Raw genomic sequence first — 12,962 nt, 5'->3', positions numbered from 1 at the left:
GCACGAAAGCTTTCTTCGTGGCACCTGGCACAGAGCGAAAGACGTTCTGACTGGCTTATAAATCATAGAACAATCATCTGACACAAGCCAAACATTTCTGACATTGTAATTTCCTGAGGAGACGAGTGTCTTATCAGTATCCAACATAATTCCAGTCTCATCACCTCAGACACTGATGCACCATACCCACAATATTATGCCTGAGAGGAAAGATAAACAAGCCAGCAGCAAGGAACAGCACATAAGCTGTGTTTACCCAACTGCAGGCAGAGACTAAAGGCTTACATTCAACATGCCACATTCTCATGATGCTATTTTTGGTAGACTCTCATCCAAAGTCTAGCTCTTTTTGAAAACGCTATTGTTTTATTCTTGTCATTTGTAATACCCAGTGTGTATATACAGAGATGAATCCTTGTAGGTTACGTGTTCAACTTTTTACATGTATTTGCCTTTTCTCTTAAACACTGAGCTGACATTACCATGTAATCACTCTCTTTAAGAACGTCTCCTGGTTTGAGGTATCATTACATAATCCTCTGCACCACAGCTGCTTTTACACTTTAAAATTATGCTAATAGGTTTATAGCTGAATCTAGACCCCAGGCTCAACCTAACACAGCCCTAATCTGCAATACAATGAAAAGACGCTGAATAACCTTCCCTCGATTACTGAAGTTAATTGGAAAAAAGCAGCGTCGGGGACATGTGTGTAAAACTGATATCCAGCGTTTCTGTAAACTACATTCAGAGGTGAACGGCTGTCAAATGGTTAAGTATTGATATGGAGTGCATAGTTAAGTGGAAATGAGAGCTCCAGCTTATACCTTCTTGTCCTTGGTGAGATCTTCATCTTTTTTGGCAGCATCCAGGTCGGTGACCCCACGGTTGAACTCATCCATTGTGCTGTCAGGAACGGGCAGCTCCTCTGCATCAATGTCCGTCTCTTCTGCAGCTGGCTTTTCGGCCCCTGTCAGTTCCCGCCCTTTGGAGAGAAACAAATCATCATGCTAAATATAAGACAGTGGGTGATCTTACCTTTATACCTTTAAGCACAAAATGGCACTTCACTTCTCACTTTTGGCCACTACTGTATATGTGAAATTACCTGAACATCTGATTTTCTATGATGTTTTGAACTCAAATATTTAAGGCTATCAATTTCCTAGTTAAAGGAATAGTTTAAATTTCTTTGTTTTGTTTCTTCGATCGGAAGTCGTGCCACTCGTCGGCCAAGTTTGCAATGCAGTTATTTACATCACAGCATACTATATAGTGAGTAAGAGGCATGAATAGTAAGTCCGAAACCTCAGTATGCAAAAAGCAGTAGGCGAGAAATACCCGTATGGTCTACTACTTCCGCCGAGATTCGTGAGTGTGGATCGGATGGACACTAATGTATCCCATGATGCCACAGGAGCTGAGCAACCGTCAAATTTCAAAAGTGAATCAAATAAATATAGCAGAAAACTTTATGGCGGACGTCCGTTTTTAATCTAAGTGCCAATAAAATAATTTCTTGTGACCAAATAATGTTTTTATCAACGCTCATGTGTAGGTTGTTGTTAATACGTCACAGGTTAAAGAACATACGGGTCACATGACGGGTCATTGAAGTGAACATTTTAAATAAAATAAAATTTAACCCAGATTACAAATTATATACAACGTTGCATTAAAGAACAAAACAGAATTGTTAAAAAAGGAAGCGAGTGCGCAAGGAAGCGAGTGCGCAAGGGACTAGGGTTGTAACGTCTTAGATAATCGACTTTGAAAGTAGAACTGTTTTTCGAATACCGCAGAAGAAAAAAATTCACAGTTTGACAACGTAGATGTTTATATTATGTTATACTGCCATTGTCCTTTTGACACAATCTCTCACATCCCTATAAGTCATCCTTCTAAGTTTTTGTTAATTTGTTAACGGTCTCTCTACACAAACACTGGGCCACTAATGAAGCTGCTAGTTAAGCCCAGTCAGTCCCATTCATGTGACACGGCCGTGTGCTCTCTGTGAGGATAAGAAGCAGCGCGTGGGCTACAGGGGCTCATCTGCATTTGAAAGGAAAGCATTTCCAGAGGGAACCAACAGAGTGTGGGAGGACGATCAGGCTGAACCCTGTGGCCCGTGCACTGCGAGATCTGCCCCGCAGACGCTAGCGATCAAGTGCGCTGTTCCACGGCGCCTATCAAAGCCCCGGCACAAAAAGACTTCCACTAACTCATTGTGCTGGATTGCGGACAAATGTCTCTAACAACTCCATGGATTTTCTTTTTTCTAGATCAAAGCGTGTCATATATCCGCAGTGACACGACTCATCTGAAATCTGATCACACCAGTTTAAGGGTGACAATAAGACAGTCAATTACAGAAGGCTAGAAGACTACATTGATGAAGAAGATAGAGAATTGGTTTTCGTACCTGGTACTTCGGAGTCGGTGCCGGTCTTCTCACCGTCACCGCCGCCATCCTCCTGGCCATCTGCATTTTGCTGGGTGTGCTGCAGACTGAGTTTGTGACAAACCTCAAAGGCCTGACCCACCGTTCTGACTATCCGCATGGCTTGGCTCTGAAGGGCACAGATTAGTATTCATTTATTCAGAATTAATCAGAAGGGAAGGTAGAAGGAATACATGCATACAGTAGCAATAGCAGCTTCTTATTAATATGCCTATATTCTGTGGAGCATAATATATACTGGATATACAACATTTAGATTTTAGAACAGACATTTTTTTAATAAAACAAATGGTAAATGTGTCCTATGGTGTGACATAGCATGAGAGAAATGTATTTTCATTGTTAGTTTGTTTTTCTATTACAGTATAAATATTAATAATGTATTACAATTTGTCACACCATAGGACACATGTAGGGTATATTTGTCAACTACCCAAATACAATGTGGAACTGGAAAAGTCATTATTCTTAAATCCTAAGTCTGAATTTTTAAGGTTGTTTAGTATGGTAGCCTGAAGAGTGAATCCCTTTATTATCAGCACACTGCAGAGATATTCATCGCTTTGTGACATTTAGCTGTGAGAATGTCAGGTTAGAACCACAGGAAATATGTCAGAAGGACAGAGGAGAATTAAGAGTAGTTCAGCTTGTTGAACATCGCCTTGCTACTTTAGGTCTTTTATAAAACATGACTGATTATGGTTTAATAACTGAAATGGGAGAACAAGTTAGGTAAAGAAATATTGCTACCTCAATCAAGCCTTTCATATAATTGGAGCACTAAAGCAAAGGGACTCAAAGAAGAATTTCAGAAGATATGTTATTAATAGATAATGCAGAATACAAGAATGCTTGGAATCGTATAAAATACAAAAAGCTTCCTGATATAAGAACGGAGTACTTCTGAAAGTCCACTGATGATGCACATGTCTTCATGCTCTAAGATGAAAAACTGGTACTAGTTTGTACCAAAGAGGAATGCAATGGCGAAATGAAAGAAGTTAAGATTGAATTTAGTTCAAAATGATTAAAGCAATGGTTCACGTCCAAATCTCCCCCCCTTGACTTTTCATAGTAGCAATGAAAATGACTATGTAAAGTGAATGTCCGTAAACTAGACCATGTGATATTACGGATAAAACAACTGAAAAAAAAACATACAAATAAGAATGATTAAACTATATATAAAAAATCTAAATAGATAATAATATACACAATAATAAAATACATATCAGATAGATAATATACAACAAAATAAATCGGAAATTAATATTTGTTTCAGCTAACACTAACGGAACAAACTGAACACAAAGTCTCCTTTTTGAGAGCCACTACCAGTCACTGCAGGGTTTGCGGTTGAGAACATCCATTAAGTGTTAAGTGTCCATAGAAATCTTAAATCATTCATTATAATGAGAGAGAGACCATAAAACTCAAAATTATAAATGTTTTTAATTCTAAACGTCTTCTTAAATTCTTTAATTTGTGTTAAACATGTATTCCTTTTTGTTCCACAAAAATGACTTTGTGATGAAATAAATAATTGACGGATCCCTTGCTGCACCCTCACAGACCCCCTGGGTTAACCCAATTACAAATTGTGATGGATGTGCATGAAGACAAATCAATGACACTTTTTTTCTAATAAAATGTTTTGAAGCCTGAAGACAATGAAAAGAAAAATGATCAGTACAGGCGTGTTCCAGTTTATTGAGGCCACACTTTCAGGCAATTGTGTCTGCACTGTACAATTACTCTGAGAAGTTCTGAATGACTCTGTCTGTAATGAACAGCTATGCCAGCGAGAAATGGGCCAGACGGTGCTTTTTACCCGAATGAGTCTTGGTTAGAGAAAAGAATACTTTTGCTTGATTGCCTTTCTCCCCTGTTACACGCCTGTATAACCAATAGCCTCTGTGGAAAACTGTAATTGTTCTTGATGAGAGGAATGTGGAGAATATCCAGTTCATGTGTTAGCCTGTCATAATAACTCTCTTCTCCGCTACTTAGCCTGGCATTTGCCACTCATTATACTTTTTAAGGGTGCTAAATGGCTAAATGTAAACCCAGCTAAGAGGACTGAGCCAAAGTCTAAGAACAAAGAGTAAAACTGAACAAAGTCTGTTTTTGAAGATTACTGTAAAGTCCCATACAGCCTAGTTAGTGGTTGTTCTGTCTCTCAGCATTACTTAAAAATGATTGCTCAACATGTTACAAAACAAAGCGAAACAAGGTTAATATCAAATGGCTAAAAGAGATGCTTATTTGAGTTTAGCTGTAATGCTTTTTTAAGTCTTTGGGCCCTATTTTCACAATCTAAGCACATGGTTTCCTGTTATAACATCCACCTGTTGTAAAAGATCGAAAAGAAAATCATAGTTGTTCAGAGAAGTGCATTTTAGTTTAATGGCCGAAGTCTGCTGTTTCCTTTTTGTGATGGGATTTTCAAATACATGCCCGAAGGTACAATAGAAGATGTGCGCTGACGTGTGCTTAAAAGCCAGAGCGATGTGTCAGTAGCCTTCATTCACTTAAAAATAGAACTTCAATGACAGGGTTGTGTTATCCACGGGAACGATCGGCACTCAATGTCCTAGAAGAAACGCTCGTAGTGGTGACCCACCTTTTTCTTTGATTTGAAGACGTTGCAGCGGAATACATTGCTCTGTCCGTCTCTTGCTATGTAACTGAAGATCTTCAGATCTTGAGAGTCGTGCGATACGTAGAATATCCTGTGAATTCAAATGAAAGCGAGGGTGAGAAATACAATATTAGCAGACTACCGGGTAAAATTCCTTGTTTTGCTGAACACAAAAGAAGAGTCTAAAGAACGTAGGAAAGCAAACAGTTCTGGGGCACATTTGAATACCATTGCAATTTTCCCTATCTATCAATGGTGGGCAAGGACTATTTGGTTTCAAGCATTCTTCCAAATATATTTCTCTGTGTTCATCAGAACAAAGAAATGTATAAAGATTTGTACCAACTTGAGGGTGAGTAAATGATGACAGAATTTGTATTTGTTGAATATTTTCTATTATTATATCTTAGTCCTAACAACATTAGGCTGGAATCCATTAATGTTTGTGAATGTCCTTTATTTGTGAAAGAGCAGCACTGCAGACCAGAGTGTAAAATATGAAATAAACCAACTGATAAATAATTGAAATCAAGCAAACAGAAATCATCTTTGCTGATATGCCTTTGAAGAAAGGACTTTGTCAAGTACAAATCCTACAGAGCTTTTCAACACCCAAATGGAAAACTTTAGAGATGCCTTGAATACGATTATTCTACTGTTGGTCATTAAAACAAAGAATAACCGAAGCATAAATGGTGGACAAAAAGCTGCTAGATGACCCCTAGATAAAATGCAACCACTTTTTTTTTTTTTCACCATCTCAAATTGTTCTCAACTCAATGTTCTCATTATCTGAGACATTAGCAAGCAAATACTTCATTGATCACATCATCAAAAACAGCAAATGAGGTCCAACATTGAGATTTATGAGCAATTAACTATAACTACAGTCTTCTGGGCCACTGTAACCTTGATGTTGAACTCTATCAGACCCAGTCACACACTATGACACTTACATGTAACAGCACGCCTGTACATGATTTCAATACACTCTGAATCAACACTGATGGAAAGATGTACCTAGACAGCTATCACCTAAACTCTATTAACCAGCCAGACCGCTCGGGGACACGTCAAAACGCACAGCCTTGGACAGATGGCAGAAAAAGCTCAGAGAAACCCAGCTCATTAATTGAATTCTCTTTCCTGTTGACACTTTGGGGAGGTTTGCCGCATCAGCGATTTCACGGATGACACATGCTGTTTAAGAGCTTTTTCCCTGCCACTTTAATTCATCAAGTCTGAAAGCAAAACGAGGAGCTGAAATATCTGCTGAGTGTATGTAACTCGCACGCCACTTTGCTCATCATAATACAAGAGTGATATTACAGCCAAACCATTACGTTGCTATAACTTATTTTACAGGGTATTTTGCACGATGAATGTCTGATTAAGTATATTATGAGCATATCATGCTTATCAGAAGGCGGTGACCAGGCTATATGATACGCCAATGCCAAAGTAATGGAACATCTATATTCTAGGCAGGTGCATCCGTTTGACACTGGCATGATGGGTTTGGCTGCTGATACACTTGCATATAAATGGATGGATGGATGGATTGATAGATAGACAGATGCGGGATGATTTTATGTAGAAAACAGAATATCCCAAAGAAAATCATTTGGGTTTTCACAGACTGGGTCAAAAATGTGTTTTCTAGGTCACAGATAGTACAGTGAAATTTCCTACACTGTGAAACACAAAAGTATGTGACTTCCAATGTGTAGTCAGAGGAGCACTTGGAAAGTGTTGCGTCATTAAGTCTAAAGTATTTATCACCTGCAAGTCTCATTAAAATGTGAAGAAATTTGTGTATTTTGGGGTCATTGCAAGCGATTTCATTCTTGCTCTATAATATTTCACCATACAGAGTGAAAATGAAAGTTTTTTTTATGCGTCCCATCTGGATTTCATCTAAAAATAAATTTGCCATAAGGTCTTCTCAGAAAGTCGAGGATTGCCGGCGGAAATGTCAACACTTGACAAACAAGCTCAGGAGTTTAATTAAAGGAAAAATTATCTATTGGTGAGTCTGTTTTTCTCCCACAGCATTGATTGTTTCAGTCCTTAAAGCATCTAATAATATTAATGATCATTCTAAATGATATTCAGTAAAAGAAACGCGTCATTTACGAAATCTCTTTTTGCGGTTTTTGCTGTGGTAAAACTTAATTTCCAAACTCCCTCAACGCTGTGGCAAATGTTTATCATAATTAATAAATATTTTAATATCCACACGAAGCCACAACTTTCTCTATCCCTATCTTTTATCTCTTTTCACGGCATCATCTCAAGAAATATCTGTTAAACCGCTAAACCAACTCATAACGATGTAGTCTATGTGTCTATAATGTTGCGCTGTAATTCTGCCACACAGAGATACACTTAAAACGGAGAAGACAACTTGAAGCAAGCGCATAAACTTTAGCCGTTTTCGAATATGCGTTCTTCAGCGGTCTTGTGTCCTTGTGTTCTTGCTCTACGTCATCAACAACAATCAAAGTCCGGTTCCAGTACTCAATAACACAAGAACAGAGAATACATGAAAGTACCTGTATGTGTTCTTGATATCAAGGATGCATCGAATGCAACCTTGAAGTTCCAGAAGTCTCTGCGACGCGTCCATCAAAGTTCGTTCTTCTGAAGCTGCCTCGCAAGAATAGTCTCCACAAGAACACAAGAACGTTCCTTAAGTTCTTTGAATTGAGAAACTGCTTTGCGTGCTGGGGTGATGACATCATAGTTGCTGGTGTTCTGAATGCACCTTTAAACGGCGTCGCTAGTCTCTTGCAATGAGGTCGTAAGAAAGCATTCCTTGCTTTGGTGGCTCTAGTAACATTTTTCAGTTACTGCAGGGTTTGTTGTTTTAAGAGACGGACTACGTGAGCTCCGCTTTATACTATTGGCAGTCGCTCCCGCTCCGAAGTCGCTCATCATTACATAAAGTTGAGCAAATCTCAACTTTATCGCGTCGCTGGACACGCTTACTGCCACTCGTGTCCCCGGCTTCGCCATTGAAATTAATGACATCGCCTCGTTTTTTCGTTGGCAGTCTGAACGGGGCGTAAGGAAACATATGGATGTGCTGTAAACACGAAAACGCAAGAGTGTGTTTTCAGTTTTATCCACTCTGGGAGCCGGCTTAAAAAGAAATAGCCGATCCATGTGGACGAAACAGTGATACGAAACAACATTTGTTATATAGCTGACCGTGTCTCAAGTGTGGATGGCCTCATAGATACAGTGTTAACACCTGAGCTTTTAACATATTGTAGCAAAAGATGCATTTTTGATGCACCTGTAAGTAACAGCAGGCAAGTTTCCACTGCCCATGGTGCCAAGTTTCTGCTCCGGTTGACAATAAATGCCCACATATGTCACTACTACTCTTCAGACAGGCATTCAGTGCTGACACGATCCCAGTCCCATCATCTTAAGTGTCCCCATACACACATGGATCCGTCTCTTCGGCTTTCAAACTAACTTGCAGAAGCTATCAAATGCCTCCTGGGGTAGATTTTCTTCATTTAGTTGACTGCTGGGAGCATAATTATGATCACATAACTATATTAAAGTAATTATACACTTGAAATTCACCTTAAGGATGAAAATATTCAGGATGTGACGACTGGTCTGATACAAAATTCGTCCTGTTTTGGAGCTGTCCCTCTCACGTTTTCTCACATTAAATGCCTCCATTGGAAAGTGTGCCAATGGGTCCAATCATTTGCTGGCCTCATTCCTGCCACACAAAAATAAATATTGCCTTGACATTTCATCCTGCTCATCCAGTGAGTCAGGGGATTGTATGGGCATGTTGTGAGGTTCGAGCGACATATTTCAGTGACGATGATGAATGTGTTTTGATTAGGCTTGAAGAGGGACTGAAGTAGAAAAGGACATGGAAGACACAGGGGTACACAAAGGGGATTTATATCTTTAGCAAATAACGACTGTTCTGCTTTAAGGTCCAATGTATTAGCGACATCTAGCTGTAAGGTTTCGAATTGCCACCAATGGCTCACTCCACCTCTCATCCTTCCCTTTCAAAGCGGCTGACAAAGGAATAAGATGTCGTCACATTTTCGCTTCTTTGTTCTACAGAGCGCATTTCGTAAAAACGGTATCTCCTTGGGCAGTTTGTCTTTTTATGGCTGCTGTAGAAACATCATGGTGAATTCCATGCCAGGGGACCCGCGGTGTATAACATACACTTCGTTATGTAATGTCTTTATACACCTCCGACGACATAGTTATGTAGGCCTATATTATATTGCATTTGTGTCAATAGATCCTCTAAGAAATGACACACTGGACCTTTAAATACCCAAACACACACAATGTACCTTCCTCTTCAGCTTATTGGATGCTGTGCAGATTTCCATACAAAATTTGCATCACATAACATTCCATCAGCTTAATTTTCCCAAATCAACTGTGTGATAGACTATTATAGTCTAGTATCATAAATGTGCCCTGGAGTTGTACCCTGACCTGCCAGCCTCCAATTTTTATAAATATATTTTTTTACATGTGAAGCCAAACACTTGCAATAATCTCTTAATGAAAATGTCATGTGTTCATGCAAATATGAAGTGCATGTTGGGTCTTCTGCCTCATTTCTCAAAAAGAGCTCATGAATACAAAGTTGATCACTTTAGCATGATTGGAGTGCATTAGAATTTGTATAGATCAAAAGGGTTCATTTTATATTTGTCCTACGATTATTTCATCAGCTGCAGGACAATATATAAATCATGCGATTATCATAAATCTTTCTGAGCAAAAGTCTAAAAGTCTGCTGTTGATAACAATTTAGGTTGAAGCACCTTTTTGTACTCCAATGAATTGCATTAAGATAAATGAGGTTAATCCAATACCTGGCACATAAACAATAGTGTGTGACAAGAGGCACTGTTAGATTTTAGGACCAAACTTGACCTAACTCCAACATCGTTTTTCACTCCAAGTGAGTTAAAACAGACTTGCATGCTTTTACAGTTTTAAAGTGGGTGTGAGAGAGCATGAATGGAACACAAACCTGACACAAAACCATGAAACTTTACACATGCAAAAAGGAAAAACTCACACGATCGACCTGAGAACCAAAAGCTTAAAACAAACATGACGGATCTGCCCTTCCTACACAGTAGAAGGTAAACAGAGAAAATAGAAGGTAAACAGAGAAAGAGACAGCGTAGGAAGAAAGAGGACTTCCGCTGACAAAGCCATTTAAACTTTTCATTAGCAAAGCATAACAATGCCACAAGCCATAAAAACAGCTGGCTTTCCCTTTCACCCCAGAACCATTCCAGCACACAGCCTTAATAACACTAGCTGAGCTCTTCATGTCATTCCAAATCTGTATGACTTTCTTTCTTCAGCAGAACACAAAAGAAGATATTTTGAAGAACGCTGGTAACCAAACAACAAGACTCACAATGTTTGGACAACAGAAGAAAGAGTCATGCAGGTTTTTAACAGCATGAGGGTGAATAAATATTGCATTGCCGCCTTAAAAATAAAACTGTTGTTATGGATAGAAAAGCACAGAAGAAATGCCTATAGACCCCTTTTGCACCAACGTCACGATTACATCTTATCTAAGATAACTTTGTTAGCAGTTAGCCATCGCCCGCAGACTAAACAAAGGAAACTGTTTGCTGTTGCTGTTTCTACAGTTTTCACAAGTGCATTTGTAGAATCGGGGAGAGAAAACAGAGAAGTTTCATGTTATGTGTCAGGTCAGGTGTGTTAAGTAGTTGCATTTGATACGGTTTCCCACTGTGACTACATATAGGCATCTAAACATGCATATGCTCTCAGTTTCACTTTACTATACCCCCTTGGTTTCTTTATCTGGTATGTGTGGATGTCAGACCACTAAACTGCAATGGAAGGTAATCCTGACATTTCGTCCATCTATTGAGTGAGTGTGAACAGATCCCCAATCTGGTTCCTTCCCTTAAAGTTCACATTTCCAAAAACAGTCACAGTCCCAGGCAGTTTCTGACCTTACACATTCAAATTTAATCCGATTTTCTCCAGTCATTGTCAAAAAAACAAGCTATCAAAACATGGTCGCTAGCATTAGCAAAGCCGCCAGGGGAATCTTTTACTAAAGGCCACTGTTATGATATTGCCTACTGCCAGAGTACTTCTGCATCTAACAACCACACATACACAGGAGAAACTCATTCCCATTTTTTAAGAAGTAGAGATAAATGTGTACAGTAATGGCTTTTGTCTTTCTTTCAGCTGCTCGGAATGAATGTGTCTGGTACACAGCGACAGGGCAGTAAAGAGCGAGGAAGACGAGCGGAATCTTAATCTCAGTGTCGGAAGCTGCCAGAGGGGTCAATAATTAAGAGTCATCCGTCCACTCCTCTGAGCCCCCCGGTAACACATCTAATGAGACCTCTCTCTGGTGTTTCCTCCTCCGGAAATCTGCAAGCGCACACAACTGTCTCCAACCTAAGATAGAGGGTGTCACCTATCTCAAACCTCAGATCAAATGTCACTCAAGACATATGCATATAAAATAAGGTTTTCTGGAAAAAGAATGGCTTACAGAATTGCGAAGGACAACGAGTCAACCACTGTCTAACATGCACGAATACTAAGAACGGTAGCGTTTGCCAAGATTTTATTTACAAATTTTCACATTAGTGATTTATAGTACATTTAATGCATACAGTTATCGTAGTGTCCTGGGAACTGAACCCGTGACCTTGTGGGCGTTGCTAGCGTCATGCTCTGCCAGCTGAGCTACAGGAATGTCATTCCAGATGAATATCTCATTAATCTGGTGATACCCGGTGTGTGTACGGTAAAGTGCTGTGATCTTGAGAAAAGGTTGTATTTTCAATAAGCTAAAATATGACCTCTGATTTTTATAACAGTGTTTGGATGGTATGTACGTTTTAAAGTTTGTGTCACTGAATAATTTTGATAACTTTCATACAAATTTGTAGAAAACAGTAATAACAGTGTTGCAAATAACAACGACGCAATTAAATATTTGATTGAATTGGAATTGTTCATACTTCCAACTAAACATGCATACAAAAGAGTTGACCCTTGCAACATTCGGCGTGCACTTTACACTTAATATAGGCTTGCACAAATATTAAAAAGATGGTATATAAAGATAACCATTTTTATTGCAGAGCGACTGCTCAGAGATAAGCTAGCAAAATGATGAGGTAGATGAGTCACTGGTGCTGTAGTAATGAACAATAGGCCACAAAGGCTAAAGAGGAATTAAAAAGGTTCCTTCTCACCTTTACAATTTCACTCTTAACTCATGTCTGAGGGGCTTCAAAGCAGTTGTCAGTGGATCTGAATTTTATACCACTTGAATGTGTACTACCATGATGCTAGCACTATTATACAAGGTGGCTGACACAGGATTAAGATGTCATCACGTTTTCGCTTCTTTACCAAAGCAGACACCGTATTTGTATGTAGAGCAGTTTGTCTGTTTAAGGCTACCGTAGAAACAACATGGCGTATTCCATGCAAGGGGACCCGCTGTGCATGTAGATAGAAAAAGCTCGTTCTAAGGTAATAAAAACGTAACGCTTCATTTTCTATGGTAAACCTCGGAAGACATACGCCAAAAAATTACACAGTGGACCTTTTAAGGAAGTAACTTTGTCCTGCTACAACAGTTGCTAAATGTTTAACAAATTGCTACGTTCATAAAAACGTTTTGAAAAAAGAAAAAATGCTATATTTCTAAGGTTTTATCAGCTGAAGCTGTGCCAGTGTTGTTTATGTGCATAGTGTGAATGCTGTAACCCATTAACACGGCTGCTGAAATAAATAAGCACCGCTAACACGTGTAGTGCCAAA

General features: G+C 39.1%; 1 protein-coding gene across 4 annotated transcripts in view; it reads right to left on the bottom strand.

The window, feature by feature from the left end:
• nos1apa (nitric oxide synthase 1 (neuronal) adaptor protein a) overlaps positions 1–12,962 on the bottom strand; it is a 97,344-nt gene that overhangs the window by 44,700 nt on the left and 39,682 nt on the right. For all 4 annotated transcript variants that reach the window (XR_013786925.1, XR_013786926.1, XM_079460516.1 and 1 more), the window contains 3 exons: positions 5,085–5,193; positions 2,423–2,570; positions 828–985 (listed from right to left, as the gene is read on the bottom strand). Coding sequence is in view for 2 of the 4 variants with exons in the window: in XM_079460516.1 (XP_079316642.1) it covers positions 828–985; positions 2,423–2,570; positions 5,085–5,193 (415 nt within the window). In the remaining 2 variants the exon portion in view is untranslated. The remainder of the gene's footprint in view (positions 1–827; positions 986–2,422; positions 2,571–5,084; positions 5,194–12,962) is intronic.

Source organism: Barbatula barbatula, assembly GCF_947034865.1.
Source record: "Barbatula barbatula genome assembly, chromosome: 7".
Taxonomy (NCBI): domain Eukaryota; kingdom Metazoa; phylum Chordata; class Actinopteri; order Cypriniformes; family Nemacheilidae; genus Barbatula; species Barbatula barbatula.
This window is presented reverse-complemented; position numbering and strand designations above follow the sequence as displayed.